The sequence below is a fragment of the Phalangium opilio genome, unplaced genomic scaffold, assembly GCF_054372755.1.
Source record: "Phalangium opilio isolate 3A_F unplaced genomic scaffold, DU_Popi_V2 ptg000232l_1, whole genome shotgun sequence".
NCBI lineage: Eukaryota > Metazoa > Arthropoda > Arachnida > Opiliones > Phalangiidae > Phalangium > Phalangium opilio.
In genome coordinates this window covers 193,492-219,050 of record NW_028324223.1, presented here as the reverse complement: position 1 = coordinate 219,050, position 25,559 = coordinate 193,492, and the positions used below count along the sequence as shown (strand labels likewise).

Sequence of the window (25,559 nt, the reverse complement as noted above, 5' to 3'; positions counted from 1 at the left end):
TATTAATTTCTATGCGGTGGGTTTTGTGGGAGGGGCTAGAGAACTTACTACCCCACCGTCACGCCTCTTAATTCTGATGGCGTCATTGGTCGGGTAGAAAGGCCAGTTCCTAGGCACGTAAGTCCACGCAAGGTGCAGTGAGATAGATTATTAATTCGCTAGGGTAAAATTCGTCACAGATGATTAGTCTAGCTAGCTCCTCCCACCACCAAATCCGCCCTAGATATGTTAAATTAAATATGCATAGAGCCATACGCAATTATTCCTATTATTTATATGTATTCCAAACTTTACAAGTTAAAACTATTCAAATTATTATATATTTCTCGCAAGCTGCTGTTTAATATTAGAGGGGTCGAACAAAACCTTTAGGTTCTCCTTAAAACGCCTGTAAAAATTTGATAAGTTAACGTATTGCTAGACACCTCGAACAATAACACTTTCAAATTAACTTTATTATAAATGGAAGGAAATCGTTTAAATATTTTAGGAGTTTTTTTTTAGTTAATATCTTACTTTCATTTTAAATATTATTAAATACGCATCTAATTTATATTATTTTTATTTAATTGCAGGTATTTCTCTTATATATTTAAAACGTTCAGATATAACAAAGGGTGCAGTTCTATAATTGTTCCTTGAACCGTGTCCAAAATTCAGAATGATTTGCCGAGTGTCCAACAATTCCAACGCCTCCTGCCATTTGATACGCTTGAAAGGACAGCTTCGTCGTCGTCGTCGTGTCCTTTGGCATTTTAGACACGGGACAATAACGGTAACGGGACACATACCGCCTACTGAAAAGGGTAAGCCCAATTTTCCAATACCATTTTCATAATCCCTGGCTATTTGAGTGAAACAGAGTGAATTCAGTAGTATTTCAATGCCTTTGAAAACGTTTCTTCAATTTAAATTTTAAACTATAATTACCCAGGACCTATTTTTGGAATGGATTTACACCCTGTATATTTTCTAGAATTAATTCAAACTGTCACAAAAGTTATTATATCTTTGAAAGACATAGGAGACATTTAGGAAGGGAAATTAGAAATGTTTGATCCGATTTTGGGTTAGTTTCGGTTTTAATTAGAAACTTTTGAGAGATTGTCCAGTTGCTTCTGTTTTATTCTATTCTATTCATTATGAGAGTGTCAATAACTTGCACGGTTGACAAGATTTAAATTCCCCCTTTAAAAGGGGCTAATTACTAAAGCTAACAAATTAGAATTTTAAAATTAAAAAATAAATCAAAGGCCTCTTCAGACTACAGACTAAAATCATACGTTCGCATCAGTGTAGTCACTTTGATGGCTACATTAGACACACGTGTCAACTTCTACGTTAAAAATTGGCGGGGTTTAGTTTGAAAATTTAAATTTTCAATCAGTTTCGACTGGCAGTGTCGTCAGATGGTGCCACCTTGTTAGCTCCTGCATAGCTCACTCGATCATACTTGCCTTAACTGACGCGTCCTCCCTCGTTTTAAGTCGTCTGCTCTGTCGTCTGCTTCTGAACAGGGAAATGAACGTACCGACGCCACAAAATCAACATAAGTCTGAATGGGCCTTTATACTAAAATATAACCAATTTGATGTTTATGTCAAATAAACGAAATTAAAAACAAAGCAGTTGGCGCGCGCAATTACAACTTTTGGAGGGAAACATTTATTTCTCGCGTGACATGTTTCCTAGGCGACAGGTGGTGGCCTAGTCGGACATTTAAAAATCGTTACTAACAACTAAGCGCGCGTTTTATGCAAAAAAAGGGGCGCAAAAATTGCGCCACACAGAAGGGTATGTCACCAACCCCATCACGCGTTGATTTTCCGAGTTTTCATTCGCTTTCACGATTTTTCCCACACACAATGAGTTCCGTTCGGGTTAGTGATTATTTGGAAAGTTAGGGGGAAGGGGTAGGGGGTCCTAAATGGATCAAGTTTCCGTTTAGAGATAACAACGCCCTTCTCTGTTCAACGGAATAATTAATTAATAAGCTTCGACAACGTTTGGTACACGAAAAGGTCCTATAACTAACACCAACCCGAAAATGGAATTAAAATAAAAAATTTTTTCTTTTCAATTAAAATTTTTGTAATTACCAGGGATAGATGTAATTTAGAAGTAGGAATGGAGAACAGAGTAATATCTGTCAAAGTCCCGGACCCCCTTCCACGGGACGGAGGGGTATGTAAGAAGAGGCGGGGGTCATAGCGACAGAGGTAAAAAAGGAATTACATATTTAATTTTTCGCCGTCTCCGTCAGCAACGTCATCAAAACGTAGGGTTTAAGCGAGCAGCCAATAAGATAATTTAAACTTTTCGTTACGTGTTGGTTGGAGGGAGGGGCATATCTATACTGGGTGGTCTATGAGTCGGAATAACTGAAGTAAATACTAACCATTAGACTTCATTCCTGCTTCTAAAATTAAATCTATCCCTGGTGTTTACAAAAAAGGTTACAGAATCTGAACGAAATACAGCGGGTTCAGTAGAGAGATTTCAGTTAGCTCAGTTAGTACGTCACATCCTTTTAATCTATTACAGTCTTACTTTGATTTTATTTCAAAAAATTTAATTAAAATTTTTATTTTTAATCATAATGGAATTTTAATCCATTTTAAAGTGTATATATGGAATGCCGCATTTCCAGGGGCCGATATTTGAGAGAGATAGAGAGTATTAATAATATCATGTTGACAATAACCAATTTAAAATGAAACTTTAAAATCGCCTCGCTTTTAAATCCCTAGAAACATCTTGGACAGACTAAGTTGTCAGTGACTTTTAAACGCGGGAGTAAATAGGGGCTAAGTATACTTGTACAGTCAACTTCAACTGTCCAGTATTAAATAGCCACGTATTTCATCACTCTCAAGTTAATCTGTCGTTTCTGGCTTTTGAAAGGAAAAATTGCCTTTTTCGATTAACCGCGTCATTTAACACCTTCTTTTATCGTTAGCCCCTAGAGCTGAAAGTTAAGGCCTTTTTCACGCTAAGAATTTACTAGAGATTAAAGGCAGGGATTAGGTTAAATTTATCGTATTTAAAATTAGCTTTTTCTACCGTTTTGTTACTGCTTTACTCCAAGTCTTAAAAATGAAAAATAGAGCCCTGATTCCCGGGACCATTCCCGGCCGGGTCCGGGCCAGCCAGACTAGACTAGAGAAAAATATTGCAAGCTTAAAATGCACCGATTTTATATACAATTTTCCATTAAAAAAGCTGGGATTTTCAAGAATGTTAAGTAACCTTAAACTCATAAGCTGTTTTAAATACCGTATTTCTTAATTTAGTTGAAGTTTTCTATAGTCAATAACAGGAAAGCATAAAGTTAACGGGAATCATTGTTTAATTCCTATGAAAGCCGGTTTTTTATGGGGGAGGGGCTTGAGAACTGTCACGTGCCTCATAATTCTGAGGGCATCTTTCAAACTGTGATTTTTTCATTGGTTGGGTTGGTAGCAACGCGAGTTCCTCCATAGGCGTACGTAAGGTTAAGCTCCACCCATAACTCCCGCCTAGATACATTGACAGTGAAAATGGGTTTAACTTTTTACAAAATAATTCCTATTACTTCTATATGTATTCCTATCAATACTAAAAACATTAAATTTTTAAAATAATTTTTAGTATTTAAAAAACAACTTATTTTTATGAATTTGGGAAACCATCTTGTGTGGTATTTCATGACGTTAAAAGTCATACGTAATTGATAATGAATACTGATTCATTCCCGCCAAAATAAATGTCTCCTCGTTATAATAATAATAATAATAAAAGAAAGAAAAATGCGGGAAATAAGCACGAGGTTTCTTCTTCTGAGCCTTCACTCAAAATCACAGCCCGCGCGCGCCTTCTTCAAAAGGAACATTTTTGGCGGGAAATAAAAAAAAACTAAAAAAAAAACAAGTTGGGAAAACCAAAATATTACCTCTCCGTGTCAAGAGGTCTACTACTACAAACGTATTTACCTAGATATGGAATTATTTCACTTTTTTGAAGTAAAAATTTACGAAATATTGAAGCAGTATTCCAAACATAGCGAATGTACAGTAAAGCAGACGACATTTTACATCCAATAAGGATAAATCTTGGACACATGGAAATCAGTCAATGGGGAAAAGAACAGGAAATGAAGTCTACGCTTCAGCTGTTTACCCTATATTCTGAAAGCTACATTCGCAACTGGTTTGCAGTGTAAACACTATCGTCTCGTCTCACCGCAACAATATTCTTAGTTTGCCAACATGAATGTTAACGTTAAATAACACCAAAGCTAAATTGTAGCTAGACGCACTAATAGTCCATGCGCACCATAAAGAGAATAATAAGTCTGTAGTTACTACCCGTTTACCATTAGCCATTTTACTAACCTTATAATTATTACTTAAGAGTGTATTTAACTTTCGGCTCACTCTGAACCGTTGATGTCTGTTCATTCCAGACACGAAAATCAAAGCCAAGAGTTTACTTCACCTCAGGCCTCAATTATTTACTCTTTGTTTCACTAAGCCTATTGCGGACAATACTTGTTATACGCGCCGGAGTCTAGGTCTTAGTTTTCTTCACGAAATCACTGAACCAAGGATTATTCTATATACAGATGTAGTATAGCTTAAGCAATATATAAACAGCCATTTCAAATAACAATATAAAAAAAAATCTTTGGAATATCAAAATGAAACAGAGCTTTAAAGCTACAAAAGTACTAAATGCATCATAATTACGAAAAATACTTCCACATATTCACTTTGTATTATGGAAAAAGGGAATATTAAGGTTCTGTATGATTTCTTAACACATCAACACAAGGCTAACTGCTAACGCGACGCACTAGTGTAACAATGGACGGACACACACAGACAACAAGAGTAACAAGGAGTATAAACCCATTAGTGGAAGCAGTATTTTTTTTTTCCGAAACAATCTCGCTTATGTTTATCCTCTCTAGACTTCGCTAAAAACGTATTACTACTTCGTAAAATATTAATAGACAGGCAAGGATTGATACCATTATAGAAGGAGCGCAATATTATCCATATTTTCATTTCATATACAGAGAAAAGAAATTATTATGTTTCTGAGAGGAGCTTCCCATTTTGGTTGTTGTTTTGAAAAATATATCGCAATGCACGGGCCTTGATAGATAGGAGGCAATGAATGAAATATATCGCATGCACGGGCCTTGGCAGATATAGGAGGCGATGATAATCTCTCTCTTTGCACGAGAGGTTTATCTTTAATATTTAAATAAATATAATTATTTTAAATTATTTTGATCTTCAATAATTAACATTAATAATAGTTAAATCGTTTAAAATAAAGTTATACCTATTATCATCTCAACTTTGCTAATATTGACGTTTAAAGTGAAGGGTACCCCTCTTGCCCACTTTCTTCAAATTTTGGGGTGTATATACGATTCGTTTCCATTATAATAGTAAGGAAAAAGCGCAATTGCGAAAACCTTTGGTGGCGATCCCACCTTAGGGAGGCTAGACGTTTCTCGTAACCCTAGCTGATCGCCGCGTATATCCTAAGACCAAACGATGATAATGGAGTAGAAGCCAATGATACAGATTGGTGTCTATGTGGAATAGACGGAAGACCAGTGGATGGTGTTGTTGGAAGCCAATGATACAGATTGGTGTCTATGTGGAGTAGACGGAAGACCAGTGGATGGTGGTATTTAGGAGCCAGTATGTACAGACTGGTGTCCAAGTGGGATGGACAAAGACCAGAAGATGGTGGTGATTAGAAGCCAGTATGTACAGACTGGTGTCCAAGTGGAATGGACAAGACCAGAAGATGGTGGTGATTAGAAGCCAATATGTACAGACTGGTGTCCAATTGGAATGGACGAAGACCAGAAGATGGTGGTGATTAGAAGCCAGTATGTACAGACTGGTGTCCATGTGGGATGGACGAAGGCCAAACATGGTGGTGTGAGAACTCAAATATAGAGTAGCCAGCGGAGAGAAATACAATTTTCTAAATTTCTGTGACCTGTCAATGCGGTCCGGAAATTGGGAACACGTTTGCTCCGATACGCAAACTGCGAACGCGGTCACGTGGGTGTAACAACGGACAGACACACAGACACACAGACACACAGACACACACACACACAGACACACACACAGACACGGCCGTTACAGAACCTCTCCTGGACTACGTCACACGGAGAGGTAAAAATCTTTTGGGCGCGAAATGAGACCTCGAGACTAGCTAGACCCACCGCGCGCCATTGTATCTTTATTTTTGGATGACTTTAGTTAAGATGACGTGTTTGTTGACAGACGGTCTCGTTAGCGTCGAGAGAAAATAGTGCAAGACGCGTTTTTTGACTTGATTTTTTTGTTGTAACGGTTCTAGTTATAAGGATATCGTTATTTTCTGGTACCTCTCTAATAAAGGGTGAAATATTGAGGTTAAAATCATTCATGGTGGTCCCTTAATTTTAAAAACACGATCGATTTTATTTAAATTTAAATTTAAACCTTCCATAAGTTTATAAGTGATAAGTATACAAGTTCGTAATGCTACTGAGAGACTTACAGCAGCTCGAGATAACTAGTTCGAGAAGGAGAACGAGGGGGAGCGAGAATTCAATTGAAGTCCTAAGTACACTCGGTGGTGGTTAATTAATTTTGCAGCTATAGGACCTATTCCATCTAGGCACTCCTATTTAGTCTGCATTACTAAGCCCCCTTTGAGACAGCAGCACCTCACTCACTCACCAGGCCTCCCTCGCTTTACCTCCTCGAATCTATGGCCTACCTCACTCACTCACTCACTCACTTCAAAATTACAAGCCTTTCAGACTAGTTTCAGTTTGTCATGACCAGATATTAATAGAACAAACTTATGGAAGGAACATATCTGCAAGTAATTTATGCAATAGTCTATTACGATTTTAAAATAAACTTGTTGTCAGATTTGAAAGACAGCTAGATATGATACGTATAACCAGAAGTAGATCATATTACAGCTCCCTAGAAGTACTGGACGATATAACATCGCTGTGCATCAGCATTGTCTCCCAGCGCTAAAGGGAAGAGGGTATATGCGAAACGCAGCGGCGAATTTGTGAACTAAACCAGAGGAATGATTTTGGCGCGAAAGAAATTTTTAAAAAGCGGGCCAAGAAAACGGAAGTACGTAGTAGCCAACGAGAAAAGGTTTGGAGAGAAGAGCGCGGAAGGAAACAAGTTGTTCCATACATAGTGTTGCGTTGAAAATATAATACTAGAAGTCCACTTTGTTTTTACGATTTTAAAAAATAATTGGCGGTCTATAGATATTTCGCTCAATTTCTAAACGCTTGTGTTGAAAAGGAAATTAATATGAATTCAAATGTTCAAAATAAAATTCATCATGCTAGAACATTTTTAATGCATCCCCAATACAGCACTGAGTTTCCACCGATTTATAGGGATAGTTGGACCGATTTATTACGAATTATAGGTTATGTGCGTCGACATAGAAATTTGTTTTCCTTTTTTAAGTCTGACAAATTTTTTCAATGCTTTAACGTTTTCCGTTTGCGAAAGATGCTGGTCAATATTTTTCAGTTTTACAAAACGTTTTAGTCGCTTAGGGTTATGTGATTTTAATATCACATATAAATTGTGTTCAGATGTGTCTTTCATTTGGGCATGCGACGATTGTAATTAGTTACATTGATGCTAGACGTTTTTCCTAATTAGCAAAGAAACATAAGCCATTCAAAATCAAAATTATAGCGCGATAACAAGCTTCACTCTAATCACAACACTGACGGCGGTCTGACAGCCATTAGGCTACCATCAACCGGAACTTCCGTAGTCTAAAGAAACTCCAGATCCGGGTTAATGGGCAAACTATAATTGTAAGACTGAGCTATAGATGGCAGGCTTGGATGTCTTGGAAGAAAACGCTGTTTACAAAAGCATAACCTACGTCCAGTACTTATTAATAAAAACTGTCATTGTAGACAAAGACTGGAAAGTGTAAAAGATAAGGTTTGAAAATGAACTGCCTGAAGTAACAGATATTAAAATTTTCACTTTTGAAGACATCATTATAAAACATCAATTATTTTAAAAAATTCTTATCTTACTTTTTTTCACCAAAATTACTTCGGGAAAGTATTTTAAAAAGGAACATGCGCGTTATTTTAAAAATACTACGGCTTTACATTTTATTTTTTATCAAAAATTTAAAATTAGGTAGAAAATTCGACCCTATAACGAGAGAAAATCGTTGAGAGCTTATAAAATTAAAACTTTACAAAACGTATTCTTAAATTGTAAAGCTTTCAAAGTATTAAATATTAACGTGCTGTGTTGCTCTCAAAGATCTAGATCAATCTACAGATCTTTTCGACACTAATAACTAAATCACAATGAAAAGTCCTATATTATTTTCCGCTTTGCAATATTTTCAATTTTAAAATATAAAAATTTAAACTCTTCAAGAGAAATCTTTTCAGATATCCAAGCATTTGAATCTCCTAGAATCAAATGTTAGTTGAAAGTAAAACCAGTACCAAGCTAGTATCCCTTAAACCCTTCTAGGTGACAACTACTATTGAGGACAAAATACTTGGGTAAATATTGCTGAAAAATATTTTGGGAAAATGAAATTTTGGTGAAAAAAAGTAAGATAAGAATTTTTTAAAATAATTGATGTTTTATAATGATGTCTTCAAAAGTGAAAATTTTAATATCTGTTACTTCAGGCAGTTCATTTTCAAACCTTATCTTTTACACTTTCCAGTCTTTGTCTACAATGACAGTTTTTATTAATATCTGTCACTTCAGTCTTCATATTAATTAAAATTGTTTAGAAAATATAGGAGAGAAAAAGTCCTAGGGCGTTGCGCGTCCATCGGTAATCTAGCTTAATTAGCAATCGTCGGTAACCTAGCTTAATTAGCAATCGTCGGTAATCTAGCTTAATTAGCAATCGTCGGTAATCTAGCTTAATTAACAATCGTCGGTAATGTAGCTTAATTAGCAATCGTCGGTAATAAAGCTTAATTACCAGTCGTCGGTAATCTAGCTTAATTACCAGTCGTCGGTAATCTAGCTTAATTACCAGTCGTCGGTAATCTAGCTTAATTACCAGTCGTCGGTAATCTAGCTTAATTACCAGTCGTCGGTAATCTAGCTTAATTACCAGTCGTCGGTAATCTAGCTTAATTACCAGTCGTCGGTAATCTAGCTTAATTACCAGTCGTCGGTAATCTAGCTTAATTACCAGTCGTCGGTAATCTAGCTTAATTACCAGTCGTCGGTAATCTAGCTTTATTACCAGTCGTCCGTAATCTAGCTTTATTACCAGTCGTCGGTAATCTAGCTTTATTACCAGTCGTCGGTAATCTAGCTTTATTACCAGTCGTCGGTAATCTAGCTTTATTACCAGTCGTCGGTAATCTAGCTTTATTACCAGTCTTCGCTAATCTAGCTTAATTACCAGTCGTCGGTAATCTAGCTTAATTACCGGTCGTCGGTAATCTAGCTTAATTACCGGCCGTCGGTAATCTAGCTTAATTACCAGTCGTCGGTAATCTGGTTTAATTACCAGTCGTCGGTAATCTGGTTTAATTACCAGTCGTCGGTAATCTGGTTTAATTACCAGTCGTCGGTAATCTGGTTTAATTACCAGTCGTCGGTAATCTGGTTTAATTACCAGTCGTCGGTAATCTGGTTTAATTACCAGTCGTCGGTAATCTGGTTTAATTACCGGTCGTCGGTAATCTGGTTTAATTACCGGTCGTCGGTAATCTGGTTTAATTACCGGTCGTCGGTAATCTAGCTTAATTACCGGCCGTCGGTAATCTAGCTTAATTACCGGCCGTCGGTAATCTAGCTTAATTACCGGCCGTCGGTAATCTAGCTTAATTACCGGTCGTCGGTAATCTAGCTTAATTACCGGTCGTCGGTAATCTAGCTTAATTACCGGTCGTCGGTAATCTAGCTTAATTACCGGTCGTCGATAATCTAGCTTAATTACCGGTCGTCGGTAATATAGCTTAATTACCGGTCGTCGGTAATCTAGCTTAATTACCGGTCGTCGGTAATCTAGCTTAATTACCGGTCGTCGGTAATCTAGCTTAATTACCGGTCGTCGGTAATCTAGCTTAATTACCGGTCGTCGGTAATCTAGCTTAATTACCGGTCGTCGGTAATCTAGCTTAATTACCGGTCGTCGGTAATCTAGCCTAATTACCGGTCGTCGGTAATCTAGCTTAATTACCGGTCGTCGGTAATCTAGCTTAATTACCGGTCGTCGGTAATCTAGCTTAATTACCGGTCGTCGGTAATCTAGCTTAATTACCGGTCGTCGGTAATCTAGCTTAATTACCGGTCGTCGGTAATCTAGCTTAATTACCGGTCGTCGGTAATCTAGCTTAATTACCGGTCGTCGGTAATCTAGCTTAATTACCGGTCGTCGGTAATCTAGCTTAATTACCGGTCGTCGGTAATCTAGCTTAATTACCGGTCGTCGGTAATCTAGCTTAATTTCCGGTCGTCGGTAATCTAGCTTAATTACCGGTCGTCGGTAATCTGGCTTAATTTCCGGTCGTCGGTAATCTGGCTTAATTACCGGTCGTCGGTAATCTAGCTTAATTACCAGCCGTCGGTAATCTGGCTTAATTACCAATCGTCGGTAATCTGGCTTAATTACCAGTCGTCGGTAATCTGGCTTAATTACCAATCGTCGGTAATCTGGCTTAATTACCAATCGTCGGTAATCTGGTTTAATTACCAGTCGTCGGTAATCTGGTTTAATTACCAGTCGTCGGTAATCTGGTTTAATTACCAGTCGTCGGTAATCTGGTTTAATTACCAGTCGTCGGTAATCTGGTTTAATTACCAGTCGTCGGTAATCTGGTTTAATTACCAGTCGTCGGTAATCTGGTTTAATTACCAGTCGTCGGTAATCTGGTTTAATTACCAGTCGTCGGTAATCTGGTTTAATTACCAGTCGTCGGTAATCTGGTTTAATTACCAGTCGTCGGTAATCTGGTTTAATTACCAGTCGTCGGTAATCTGGTTTAATTACCAGTCGTCGGTAATCTGGTTTAATTACCAGTCGTCGGTAATCTGGTTTAATTACCAGTCGTCGGTAATCTGGTTTAATTACCAGTCGTCGGTAATCTGGTTTAATTACCAGTCGTCGGTAATCTGGTTTAATTACCAGTCGTCGGTAATCTGGTTTAATTACCAGTCGTCGGTAATCTGGTTTAATTACCAGTCGTCGGAAATCTAGTTTAATTACCCTTAATTGGTAATTTAATTAGTAACCCTTAATTCGTAATCTAGTTTAATAACCTCTAATTGGTAGTCTAGTTTAATTACCTGTAATTGATAATTTATTTTAAGAACGTTTAATTGGTAAACTACTTTAATTACTTAAATTCGTAATCTAGCTTATTTATCTTTAATTGGGAGTCTAGTTTAATTATCGTTTATTGGTAATCCAGAATAATTAGCAGGGAAAATTAAAATGTTCATTAAGCTAGTCTGAATTTGACTATATCCGCGACAATTTAGACCCCGAGTGTTTTGAAGGCGTCGCTGTAGCGGCCGCGTCAACGTCACTGCAGCAATATTAAAGCCGTCTTATCTCACTATCGATAGGCCATTCCAACCAAAAGGCATTAAGAAGAAACAATCGGATTATTATGAGGCAACTATACGTTAAAAAAGGCCAACATTGGTCTCGCTGATATTTCCTAATAAAACAGTGTATAAATGCTAAAATATCGCAGATTGGGGTAGTTTTTAAAATTAAAGTTAAACATACTTAAAATAATTTTTCTTAATAACAAGAAAAATGATCCTAGATTATAGTTTAAAGTTTAATTTAAGACCGTTCCCAAAACTAACCAACGTATAGTTTTCCTAAATCACGAATAACCGATTTGTTTTTTTCAAAAAATTTCCCATGTTATTTCTATGGGAAAAATTTCTGTTTTGCATCAAAAGGTGTGATTAATTTTATGGAAATGAAAACCACCCTTAGCAACTTTATTTTTTATAAAATTAACTAATTAATGGATCTCTTTGAAATTTTAACCACATATTGAGGGCCGGAATTGTAGTTCTGTGGAATTTTTTCAAAACAGTTAATGCAATACAAAAAAAACTACATCCAAACAAAAAACCCTCCTTATACATTAAGAGCAGTATGAAGTCTTATCTAAGAGAGCTACCGCTCTCTCAGAATAGGGAGCTGTAATATGATCCACTTATGGTATAACCCTTGACCTGTAATTTTTAGGCCAGGATTAGGTTGAAGTGTTTTGATTGGATTAAATATCTATGAGGGCGCATGACGTGAGTGTTGGATTATTTGAATTTTGCCTCAAACTGGAAAAGCGGAGCGGGCTTATATATTTTCTAAATATGTCTGTATTAATTTTATTATTTATTTATTTAATTATTCATTATAGATGGGGAAATTTAGAAATAAATAATAAAATATTAAATTGTAAAAATGTAGATACAGTGCTCAGGGTTTTGGGAATGGGGATGGTAATTGCAACTTGAGGTACTGAGGTAGGGGAAGGCATGCAGTTATTGGTTTCCGATTGCCTCGTTAAGTCCCGGGTAGCTAATTAATCAAGGACTAATCATTTCCTCTCACTAGAGCCGCGGCGCCATGGTTCCCCCATCCCCCTGAGTAATTAGATTATTTGGAAGGGAGCTAGCTCGAAACAATTATACCCAATCGAATTTAGCCAGGGATTACAACACGCTATATCGTGGCGTTGGGCCTATCATGGGTCAGAGAAATTCAGAAGAACCGTTGAACCAGCAGGGATAGATTTAATTTTAGAAGTAGGAATAGAGAACAGAGTAATATCTGGTTGCGCGCGTCAAAGTCCCGGACCCCCTTCCACGGGACGGGGGGGGGGGTATGAAAGAAGAGGCGGGAGGGTCATAGCGACAGAGGTAAAAAGAAATTACGTATTTAATTTTTCGCCGTCTCCGTCAGCGACGTCATCAAAACGTAGGGTTTAAGTGAGCAGCCAATAAGATAATTTGAACTTTTCGTTACGTGTTGGAGGGAGGGAGGGGCTCTATACTGAAGTAACTACTAACCCCGTTCTCCATTCCTACTTCTAAAATTTAATCTATCCCTGGTCTATCATACTTATACAGGATTGTTACCCATGATGTTCAGAATTTTCACAACTAAAGATAAAATTAAAATGCTAAGTAAACAGTTCTTTGACCTTGATATCATGAATTTTAAAATTTTGATAAAATTGGCGTTTAATCTTGAATCCGTGCAGTGAAAAAAAAAATAATATTACCACCTAGTTAATCCTTATCGGAATGTGGTGTGGTGTGGACCCTTTTCACAGTTAGGCTTAACGTTAAGCCTAAAATTTTCATGGCCCCCACCATCGAGCACCGACAAGCTTTGAACTTGGACCGACCGACTTACGTAAGGAAAAAAACAAGAAATCTGACATATCTAAACTTATCCTTCGAAACTGTCACTCTTTTTTTTAAACTGCTACAACACAAGCGAGAGGTCGGATAGTATCAGGTGAAAGTCCTGACTTGACCCACTCAAAACTGTTACCATAAGATATGTATGTTCCTTTCATAAGTTTGTTTAATTAATCTCTGGTAACTTAGAAACTGAAAGGCTTGTAATTTTGAAGTGAGTGAGTGAGTGAGGTAGGTCATAGATTCGAGGAGGTAAAGCGAGGGAGGGGCCTGGTGCGTGAGGGGGCGCTGCTGTCAAAGGGGGCTTAGTAATGCGGACTAAATAGGAGTGCCTAGATGGAATAGGTCCTAGCTGCAAAATTAATTAACCACCACCGAGTGTACTTAGGACTTCAATTGACTCGCTCCCCCCTCGTTCTCCTGATCTCGAACTAGTTATCTCGAGCTGCTGTAAAGCCACGTTCACACTTACATGGGAAACCGGTTCGAAGCGACTCAAATCGCTTCCAAAGTTAGGTGTGAACAAAACTGATACTCGAGAAGCTAATTACAAACGCGGTTTCTTGAAGTTTCTTCGCGAACCAACTTAAAGCGGCTTTGGAAGCTAGTTTGTAGTTTTCAGGGATATTTCACCTGGGATGAGACTAGTATTAAGTGTATTTTCTCCGGCCTTAGCAGACAACACCAACGAAATGATAAGCAGACAGCACTAACAGAATCGTCTTAGAGTGTGAACCGAGGCAGTTGAAATCGCTCCGAACTACCATTAAAGAGCGTTTCAAAACTGTTTGGGCAGACGAGTTTTCAACCGGTTCCCCTGCAAGTGTGAACATAGCATAAGTCTCTAGCAGTAGCATTACGAATCGTATAGGTAGTGCATATCATACTTATGGATGTGACATATCACTTATAAACTTATGTTACTAGTAGTAGGTGGTTTTTGGGAAGTGTTAGACAAACGGAGACATTTTTGAAAAGGGGTTTTATCGGCGTGCGCCATCGAATATCCGGTTTATGTTGCAGGGTCATTGGGGTCACGCTTTGATTTCCCGGTTTTATATAAAATTTTATATTCTTGAATTAAATTTGGTTTTTTTTTTAAATTTTTTTTTTTTTTAGAAATGTGTCTGAGAATTTTAACTTTGGTAAGTTGTAAATTAAAGGCGTATGTCCCGGGGAAATCAAAGTTCTGTGGTAATCTATTAGCTCTATCATAAGTTTATAAGTGATAAGTTCCTTCCATAAGTTTGTTTAATTAATCTCTGGTAACTTAGAAACTGAAAGGCTTGTAATTTTGAAGTGAATGAGTGAATGAGGTAGGTAGGTCATAGATTCGAGGAGGTAAAGCGAGGGAAGCCTGGTGCAGACTTATGGGCTTCAAAGTTACAAGTCCCTCTGCATCAAAGTAGTCCTTGTTGTTCTAAAGTCATAGATATCTTAATTTAATTTTAAATATAAGTTTTTGGTATTAAAATAAAATAAAATTCAATTTTACGAGATCTATTTAGAATTCGAGTGGCGTTTATAGGAGCTCCCTTTTAAGTATATAAATATATATGGCAATAATTTGGGGCCCCTCCTTATAGATATATATATATGTATATAATTTTATTACAGTATTTTCGTTTTTGGTTGGCACCCCCTAGAAACCTTAACTTACTTACCTCAAAGAAAAACCGCGAGAGACATTTGAACGATTTTTTTTATATATATTCTTATCTTAAACGTGCCATCGCTATGAAGAAAAGTTAAGGTCGTGTTCGCATTTAATTTTCATTGATAGGGAACATTAATAGATTTAATTCACTGACTGCTTCATTGATTTTAAAAATTACGTCACCATATAGAATTTTATCCTAAAAAACACATGTGGTTTCATTGAGCATGGCACTTGCAGTTGTTATGTCATTTATGTTATCGCATGGAACCACGTGGTACAATATGTTACATCCATAAGTATGACAAAAATATATGTAAGATCATAAGTTTATAAGTTCCATAAGTATGATATGTACTACCTATACTTTGTCGTAATGCTACTGAGAGACTTAGAGCAGCTCGAGATAACTAGTTCGAGATCAGGAGAACGAGGGGGAGCGAGTCAATTGAAGTCCTAAGTACACTCGGTGCAGGTGGTTAATTAATTTTGCAGCTAGGACTTCCATTCCATCTAGGCACTCCTATTTAGTCCGCATTACTAAGCCCAAATTTGACAGCAGCGCCACCTTACTCACCAACCAGGCCTCCCTCGCTTTACCTCCTCTCGAATCTATGACCTACCTCACTCACTCACTCACTTCAAATTGATTACAAGCCTTTCAGTTTGTCATGACCAGAGATTAATTAAATAAACTTATGAAAAATAACATATCACTTATAAACTTATGGTACAGTACAACGTAATATATTATATGAAAATTAAAATTTGATATAATACCTAAAAGTCCCCCCAAATTTTTACCACTCATCTGTCATGAAAAACTCAACTAAATTAAATTTTTGAAAAAATTTCAACGCTCCAGTGAACTTCAATTTTTTTATTTGAAAAAAAATTTTGAGGTGGAAAAATTTCACTTTTTATTTTGGTGGGTGCCCCACGTGACGTCACATGGAACCAATTAGACCCAGAAGGAATTAATTTTATATTTATGGCGACAATAAAATGAAATTGCGGGCTATCGTAAAAAAAAACGATTCGCTAAGCTTAATTTTTCGTGAGATTTCGTGAAATTGGCGCATTTTCGATTTTCTAGATTCCCGCTAAACTTAAATTACTTGCTCAAATATCAGTACGTGATTCAATCCAACATTGACGGATTTATTTATTGCCGGAATTTAGTTTCTTTAGAGGGATTTTGGATTTACTTGGAAATATTTCTGTGCGTTTTCTTTCTCGTGGTTCAAAGAGTAAATCTGAACTGAACCCAACTCAACAATGATAGACTATATATATTTCATTTAATCCCGTTTATTCTACTTAAATTTAATTTTAAATTATTTAATCCCGTTAATTCCTCTTAAATTAAATTTTAAATTATTTGATCCCGTTTATTCCTCTTAAATTAAATTTTAAAATTATTTAATCCCGTTTATTCTGCTTAAATTAAATTTTAAAATTATTTAATCCCGTTTATTCTGCTTAAATTAAATTTTAAAATTATTTAATCCCGTTTATTCTGCTTAAATTAAATTTTAAAATTATTTAATCCCGTTTATTCTGCTTAAATTAAATTTTAAAATTATTTAATCCCGTTTATTCTGCTTAAATTAAATTTTAAAATTATTTAATCCCGTTTATTCTTCTTAAAATTAATTTTAAAATTATTTATTCCCATTTATTCTTCTTAAAATTAATTTTAAAATTATTTATTCCCATTTATTCTTCTTAAAATTAATTTTAAAATTATTTATTCCCATTTATTCTTCTTAAAATTAATTTTAAAATTATTTATTCCCATTTATTCTTCTTAAAATTAATTTTAAAATTATTTATTCCTGTTTATTCTTCTTAAATTTAATTTTAAAATTATTTATTCCCATTTATTCTTCCTAAATTTAATTTGAAAAATATTTATTAGTATTTATTCTTCTTAAATTTAATATTAAAATGATTTATTCCTGTTTATTCCACTCAAATTCTCAAATTTAATTTTAAAATTATTTATTCTTGTTCATTCTACTTCCAGTTATTAATATTACACTCTTTTATAAGAGACAAAATTAATTTTCTAGGCCTTTTTGTCTAAGACCTGCACTTACCCAACCAACACTGAATGCTTTTTAAATATAATTATAAAATACCGGATCACACATAGTACAGAGTACTTAGTATAGCCTTTACCTTCATTGCAAATTGCGCTTGAGTGTTAAAAGTCTTGGACGCTTGACCGAACACGGACAGGACTGGACTGTACGCAGTCTGCTTCCTACAAGATAAGAAAGTGAACAACAACAACGATTTAAAACAAGAAAAGCTTTGTTACACAACACAAAACTTTACAAAACTATTTTAGTTTAGAACAAAATGAATTTTAACTAAAAGACTTCGTTTTTCTCTTATTTTTTCAAGGGATAATGAAGTATAGATAAATGTACTAAAAGCTAGAGAAATTAATTCCTCCGTTTCTTTACTTAACTGCGCATGCGCTTCATGGACAGTGTTGCCAGTTTTTTGTTATTATATTTGCATCTCTTGCATTCATTCAGGTTCTAATTACTGAATCAAATTACACAATTCTATTCTACAAACTTAATTCAGTCTGTTGTTGTAGCAGATTGCGGTTGAATTGCAATTGCACACGTCACAAAAGACTGGCAACACTTACAAGTATTTGCACACAATCTATAATAGATCTTTCTTGCAATCGCACCACACAAACCAAGCTTAGTTTGCACTGAAAACAAAGGCCCTACAATATATACTATTTTTATTCTAAAAAAAAATAATTTTTCTTTTTTAAACTAAATTGTTTCTTCACAATTTTTTAAAATTTATTATCCAATTAAAAGGAAACTTATATTATCGTAAATTATCCTCGGTGTAACGTTTTTTGAACATGGCTATTTAATTTTTTAACACACAAAAAGAAGAATTTTTTTTTTTTTTTGAAACTTGTTGAAAGCCTTCTTTTGAGTTTCAGTTATAAATTGAATTCTTTTTCTTTCTTGGTTTTCAATTTTTCTTTCGGAGGGGTTTCTAAGATCTTTTGGATCCTGTTTATAATTAAACATGTATTCATGCAGCGTTTTCAAGTTGTTAAGCTCTCGTTTTGTCGCTACATGACTTTTTGTTAGCTAAAAATGAAAGAAAGGTTCGCGCTGTGTAAGCTTTTGAACGTGTCAAATTATTTAACCTTTTTGACCTCTGATATAGGATAGTTCGAGTTGCATTTTTTTTAAGTTAAGTTGCTTTTAAGAGATTTTAATCGGTTGGTTTGGTTATAAGGGTTTTGTTGGCGGTACCAATTTATGGGGAACACGGTAAAAGTTAAATCTTTATATTTTGAGTTGTGCCTGACGTCTGAAAGTTTGTCTTGATTCAAAGCTTAATAACTCGAGGTCTAGTTGATTTAGGACCTTGTTGGATAGAGGACAATTAGGACTATCATATTCTATAAGCGTTTGCCGTTTGCGTTAAAATTGCCAGAGTTCTGACGTCTGTCTTAAAACCGTTAATATGTCGAGTTTTAATGTCTGAAAGTTTGTCTTGATTCTAAGCTTAATAACTCGAGGTCTGGTTGATGTAGGACCAAGTTCTTGGTATCGTTGGATAGAGGACAATTAGGGCTATCACAACCTATAAGCGTTTGCGATTCGCGTTCAAATTGCCAGAGTTCTGACGTCTGTTTTAAAACCGTTAATATCTCTAGTTTTAATGTCTGAAAGTTTGTCTTGATTCAAAGCTTAATAACTCGAGGTCTAATTGATGTAGGGACAATTTATTGGTACCGTTAGATAGAGGATAATTAGGACTATCATATCCTAAAAGCGTTCTTAATTAACCTTCAAATCGCCAGAGTTCTGGTGACCCAAAATATGTCTTTATTCAAATCTTAATTACTCGACTTCTAATACTTGTAGGACAAAGTTCTTGATAGCATTAGATAGAGGACAATTGGGGCTATCACATCCTGAAAATTTTTCCAAAAATCTAGTATTAAACCAGAGTTATTGCGTTTCAAACATTTGTTCTTCCTCTGAAAACCACAATGGTACATCCATACCCTTAGCAACTCTCAAAACTTGTTCATTATAGAATAATTATTAATGAAATAACTGGTGAACTAAAAGAAAAAGGAACCATTTCTTTTATGAATGAAAATTTGGGTTGAGACTTTTTATTGATGGAATTTTACAGTACCAGCTTACACCATTAATTTAATATTTTTACTATATAATTTTTTCAATTCATTAACAATTTTAATTATTAAAATAACTTTCGTAAGACAGAAAGAAAGAGAGAGTGAACTTTAATTCGATTAGCTTCGCTTTTTAATAATCTAATAATAAATTAAATATTTAAACGGTCTTTAATCAAGCGTAAATTGAAATATTTAACGGGGTATAAAAAAATATCTAAAAATATATTAGAGAATTTTCAATATTTTTTTTTTTTTTGAAACCCAGACATTTAGTCCATAATCTGAAGTATTTATTTTAAAGTAATTAAAAACGTAGACATAAATTCCTTTCCTTTTACAATAAGGAAATACTCAATGCACGGTTACGTACTTTAAAATCATTAATTTAATTTTAAACTGAAAACTCGTACGTACGTACCCCCTGGGGTTCTTTTTTTTTTTTTTTAAGTTTCAAATTCTACAACTTAACCCTTTCGTGTCGTGTAAAGAAATTTATCTTTGGAATTTCGTCATTCAAGAAAACACATCAAAGTTAAATTAACTTTGCCGATCAAACCCCTAGACTTTTGATTCTCCTTTTACCGAAACTGGTTTTCGGATTTGCCAAATTTGATGCCCAGACTGTTTTGGTTTTGGGGCGTTTTTTTAAAAATTAAATAATAATTACTTAGACGTGTCTACCTCATTAATTAAGCGCCGGTTATAAAGAAAATAAATTGGGAAATAATTTTTAAATTAATTTTTAATTCTTTACTGACTGACTGACAAATTAATTTTTAATTTTAAAAACGTAATTGTTAAATTATCTTTTAGTTTAGTTATAGAATTAAGATTTAGTCGATTATTTGGTATTGTTAGATTATTTTATTTGAATCCGGGGATTGGGAACATAATCGATTTTAAAAGAAAATTAATCTATTATTTCATGCTTTATGTAAAAACTATATTAATGAAATTTATTTATAAAAAGTATATATTATTAAAATTTATTTATAAAAAAGTATATATTAATGAAATTTATTTATAAAAAGTATATATTAATAAAATTTATTGATAAAAAAGTATATATTAATAAAATTTATTGATAAAAAAGTATATATTAATAAAATTTATTGATAAAAAAGTATATATTAATAAAATTTATTGATAAAAAAGTATATATTAATATAAAAAGTATATATTAATGACATTTGTTTTTTTAAAAATATATATTAATGACATTTATTATTTATAAAAAATATATATTAATGACATTTATTATTTATAAAAAATATATATTAATGACATTTATTTATAAAAAATATATATTAATGACATTTATTTATAAAAAATATATATTAATGACATTTATTTATAAAAAATATATATTAATGAAATTTATTTATTAAAAAATATATATTAATGAAATTTAGTTATTAAAAAATATATATTAATGAAATTTATTTATAAAAAAGTATATATTAATAAAATTTATTTATAAAAAAGTATATATTAATAAAATTTATTTATAAAAAAATATTAATGAAATTTATTTATAAAAAGCATATATTAATAAAATTTATTTATAAAAACAATTTATATTTCAGAATTTGTAAACGGAAAACCGTACGGCACATGAAACCTATTTAAGCCTTATTTGCAAGGCTAGCAATGCAAGGCAAAAAATGTAGGTGTATGATCCTTTGGGGTTGGTACGTCCAGCAGTCCACTACGACGGACGTGGACCTCGTTCGTCTTGGCCCCAAAAATTCAACTCTACCGCTACTTTAGAGGTACGTTAGAGCTAAAGGAAATCCAACCAACTCTTCCAGCCAGTCTCTTTTCTTACCGCCGAAAGTCTTGGAATCTTGGGAAGAGATGGTTTTTGACTGCAAAATTCTTTCACCCCACATATAAGACAGACACCGTAGTATTTGAGGCGCTGCGATCGCCCCTTTAAGAAATTGGGGGCGAAACTCGACTGGGCAGTAAAGTCGCTCGCCTTAGTCGTCGGGTTGGGCTCTCTTTGGTCGGGAGTCCGAAAATTACCAAGCTATCGAAGCTATTGTTTTTTTAAAATAACCGACCTAGCTAGCTAGCTATAAGCGTCGTCTGCTTAAACGTACGGAAATTTGTTATTATGCATCTAAAACAAATGGTTAAGAAACGTCGGAAAATACGCTGCAATATTTTACCGTGAAAATTAAATTTAAATATAAAAAAGTCGTGTTTTTAAAAAACTAAGCCATTTATATATAATTAAATTAAAAAAATGATATTAAAAACATTAAAAAATCGCCGTTATAGGCGAGTTAAAAGACTGTATATACGTCACGATATGACGTCATCGTTAATACCGGTGCTCCGTTAATTTCATCAGTTTTAATTGTGTTTTTCGTCGCCATCATCATTTTGAGTTTTAATTTTAAAAAGAATAACTTTTTTCAAAATTTTTAATTTCGGTGCCTCAAAAGAAACTGCTGAACTTCGCCGCTAAAAAATTAGTGCCTGAACTTAATTAACGTTCATTAATTAATTAATTAATCGCGTGTCACGTGATTCGGTATAAAAAAAATAAATTAGATCGGATCATCGTCTGCTACGAGTGGATAAACAAAAGTTTAAAAATTTTGGAATTGTGAATTCTCGCTGCATGGTATTTCTAGTGGTTTTCGCGATTCGTCTACTAAGCAACTTTAGATGTAGCGTAGCCATGTGTTCGTTCCTCTATGCGTTTCTCATTCTGGACATTTTCGTAGATAATTTAGGTAAGCTTAAAAAAATTATTTCTTTTCTTTGTTTTTTAATTTTATTAAGAAATTAATTGCTGCAATGAAATATTTTAAAATGAATTTTTTGGGGGTTGGCAAATTACTTAAGCGTGTGAGTCTCAATACCTCAGTTGGTTAACGGGTCTAATTTTTAAGTGCATTCGGAACTTTCGGAAGCGTTTTATTTGTTTTTAACCTATTTTTATTTATTTTTGGCCTATTTTTATTTATTTTTGGCCCAATTTAATTTTTTTTGGCCTTATTTTATTTATTTTTGGCCGATTTTTATTTATTTTTGGCCGATTTTTATTTATTATTGGCCGATTTTTATTTATTATTAGCCTATTTTTATTTATTATTAGCCTATTTTTATTTATTTTTGGCCGATTTTTATTTATTTTTGGCCGATTTTTATTTATTTTTGGCCGATTTTTATTTATTTTCGGCCTATTTTTATTTATTTTTGGCCTATTTTTATTTATTTTTGGCCTATTTTTATTTATTTTTGGCCTATTTTTATTTATTTTTGGCCTATTTTTATTTATTTTTGGCCTATTTTTATTTATTTTTGGCCGATTTTTATTTATTTTTGGCCGATTTTTATTTATTATTGGCCGATTTTTATTTATTATTAGCCTATTTTTATTTATTATTAGCCTATTTTTATTTATTTTTGGCCGATTTTTATTTATTTTTGGCCGATTTTTATTTATTTTTGGCCGATTTTTATTTATTTTTGGCCGATTTTTATTTATTTTTATCCGTTTTTTATTTATTTTTGGCCGATTTTTATTTATTTTTGGCCGATTTTTATTTATTTTTGGCCGATTTTTATTTATTTTTGGCCGATTTTTATTTATTTTTGGCCGATTTTTATTTATTTTTGGCCGATTTTTATTTATTTTTATCCGTTTTTTATTTATTTTTGGCCGATTTTTATTTATTTTTGGCCGATTTTTATTTATTTTTGGCCGATTTTTATTTATTTTTGGCCGATTTTTATTTATTTTTGGCCGATTTTTATTTATTTTTATCCGTTTTTTATTTATTTTTGGCCGATTTTTATTTATTTTTATCCGTTTTTTATTTATTTTTGGCCGATTTTTATTTATTTTTGGCCGATTTTTATTTATTTTTATCCGTTTTTTATTTATTTTTGGCCGATTTTTATTTATTTTTGGCCGATTTTTATTTATTTTTGGCCGATTTTTATTTATTTTTGGCCGATTTTTATTTATTTTTGGCCGATTTTTATTTATTTTTATCCGTTTTTTATTTATTTTTGGCCGATTTTTATTTATTTTTATCCGTTTTTTATTTATTTTTGGCCGATTTTTATTTATTTTTGGCCGATTTTTATTTATTTTTGGCCGATTTTTATTTATTTTTGGCCGATTTTTATTTATTTTTGGCCGATTTTTATTTATTTTTGGCCGATTTTTATTTATTTTTGGCCGATTTTTATTTATTTTTGGCCGATTTTTATTTAATTTTGGCCTAATTTTATTTAATTTTGGCCTAATTTTATTTAATTTTGGCCTAATTTTATTTAATTTTGGCCTAATATTATTTAATTTTGGCCTATATAATTATTTAATTTTGGCCTAATTTTAATTATTTTATTTTTAAATACGAATTTGTGTCTCAAAAATTTCTTCCAAAGTGGCTTAAATTTAATAGGTCAGTGTATTATTGGTCAGTACCAAATGGGTTAACGGTCGCCATTTTTAACTCTATGTTATGTCAAAATGAAAATTCCGCTAACGATGGCACCCAATGTGAACTTCACCTATAAATAACCATAGTCAAAAGTACACTCTGCCATTACCCCATTAACAATAGTAGAAAATACCTTAACGGCTTCAATACCACCTATACCCCACACCTTTGAAATTGAATGGGAAAAAAGAAACTTGAATCCATTTATCAAAGTTCAAACCCCCACGTGACCCTTTTAGACCAGTTCAATTCAACCATAAAACCATTTTGAAAACGTGCCTTTAACAGCCCTTAAAAAGTGAAATACACCAAAAAGAATCCGTATTGACCTCGCCCGACCTTTAAGGTTCAAACGAAACCGCGCATGATCTATGAGTATTGGTGGTTCACAAAATTTCAAGCCCCAAAAAAGTAAAAATTCGAAATGGCCCATACCTTAGAAGTTTTGTCCCAGTTTAAACGTTCCATTAATACAATAGTAAACTAATGTTAAATTTAACCACGGTTTATGGGTGGGCTAAGGTTATTTGTACTGTATATTTAACATGGGATGAACCCTGTACGCCACTTGTCGATAGAACGATATTACTAAATTCTTGAAAAGAGGGACTCGTTCAGGTGTGTGTGGTTTCTCTGTTTCCCTTCCCCCCTGGGTCCCCCCCAAGAAGTACAGATTTTTATCTGTTCAAGCCTTGTAATAGTGGTTGGGTGTTAGTTTGACACTTTGTATTAAAATTTAATTGATTTAGTCATGTTAACTTGGTATTGTTTTCTCGAACGTGTATTTCTAAAGATAAAATGGAATGTTTTCGGGAAAATAGAATTTTATTTATTTTTATTATTTTTATTTTCATTTGAGATACATTCATCCACGTTAGGTAGAGTTTTTCCCGGCTAAGGAATTTCAGGTATTTTCTTGGGTTTGCAACTATTTATTTGATTAAATTTCGAGGGGTAACACCATTAAAAAGAGAATATTCCGTAGAGTAATTGCACCAAGTATCATCAGCCGCGGAATTAAATTAAAATAAATTCCCCTGCAATAAATTAAAACTTGCACATGGTTCATAATTAAATGAACCATAACCTTTGACCTAATATAGTTAGAGAAGAACTGAGCACGTCATAAGAAAGAGGGCATTTCGTAATCTAAAATCACCAAGTTTTATAAAATTCACGATTAAAATGACGTCACAGCGAGCAAATCAAATTTGCTAAATTTATGAACTTAGCCGGAAGTAACGAAATTATTCAGTATTAATATTATTTATTATCAGTTTTAGGCCCATAGTTTAATTACAAAGGATATTGTAGTGACGGGAAAAGCTAGCTCTAACATTAATGGCAGGAATCCATCTATATTTACACAAGATCTGTTTATTTGATAATGGGGAGAAATTTGACGAGAATTATACGCTTTTAATATATATACCTTGTAAAATAGTTATTATCTTTATCAGAGCGTGTAGCGGGAAATGAGACTCACAATATATATTTCGAATTATTGACGGGATATTGGTTCAGTCTTTTACAGATAAGAACGCGACGAATTAGGCTTAACACCCTTTGATATTCTCCGCGCGCTCAATTTTAAAATATAAATAATTAAATATTAATATTAATTATAATTGATTGGGTTTAATTAGATTAGGGGATTTGAATGGACCACGAGAAAGGGAGAGAGCGCGTTGTGTAGAATAATTACTCCCAAGTTTCATAAATACCACAATTATATTAAAATTCCCACATTAAAATTTAAATATTAATTATTAATT

At 33.6% G+C, this 25,559-nt stretch overlaps 1 protein-coding gene and 1 long non-coding RNA gene across 4 annotated transcripts in view; both read left to right on the top strand.

Moving 5' to 3' along the window:
• Window positions 1-585: 585 nt before the first annotated feature.
• Window positions 586-20,995, top strand: LOC149612652 (uncharacterized). The gene is made up of 2 exons (XR_016376368.1): window positions 586-806; window positions 20,902-20,995. It is a non-coding gene; the product is annotated as an uncharacterized LOC149612652 (long non-coding RNA).
• An 872-nt stretch (window positions 20,996-21,867) lies between these two features.
• LOC149612651 (protein kinase C-binding protein NELL1-like) overlaps window positions 21,868-25,559 on the top strand; it is a 70,951-nt gene continuing 67,259 nt past the window's right edge. For all 3 annotated transcript variants that reach the window (XM_089858319.1, XM_089858318.1, XM_089858322.1), the window contains exon 1: window positions 21,868-22,062. In XM_089858319.1, the coding sequence (XP_089714445.1) occupies window positions 21,948-22,062 (115 nt within the window). In that variant the 5' untranslated portion in view covers window positions 21,868-21,947. The remainder of the gene's footprint in view (window positions 22,063-25,559) is intronic.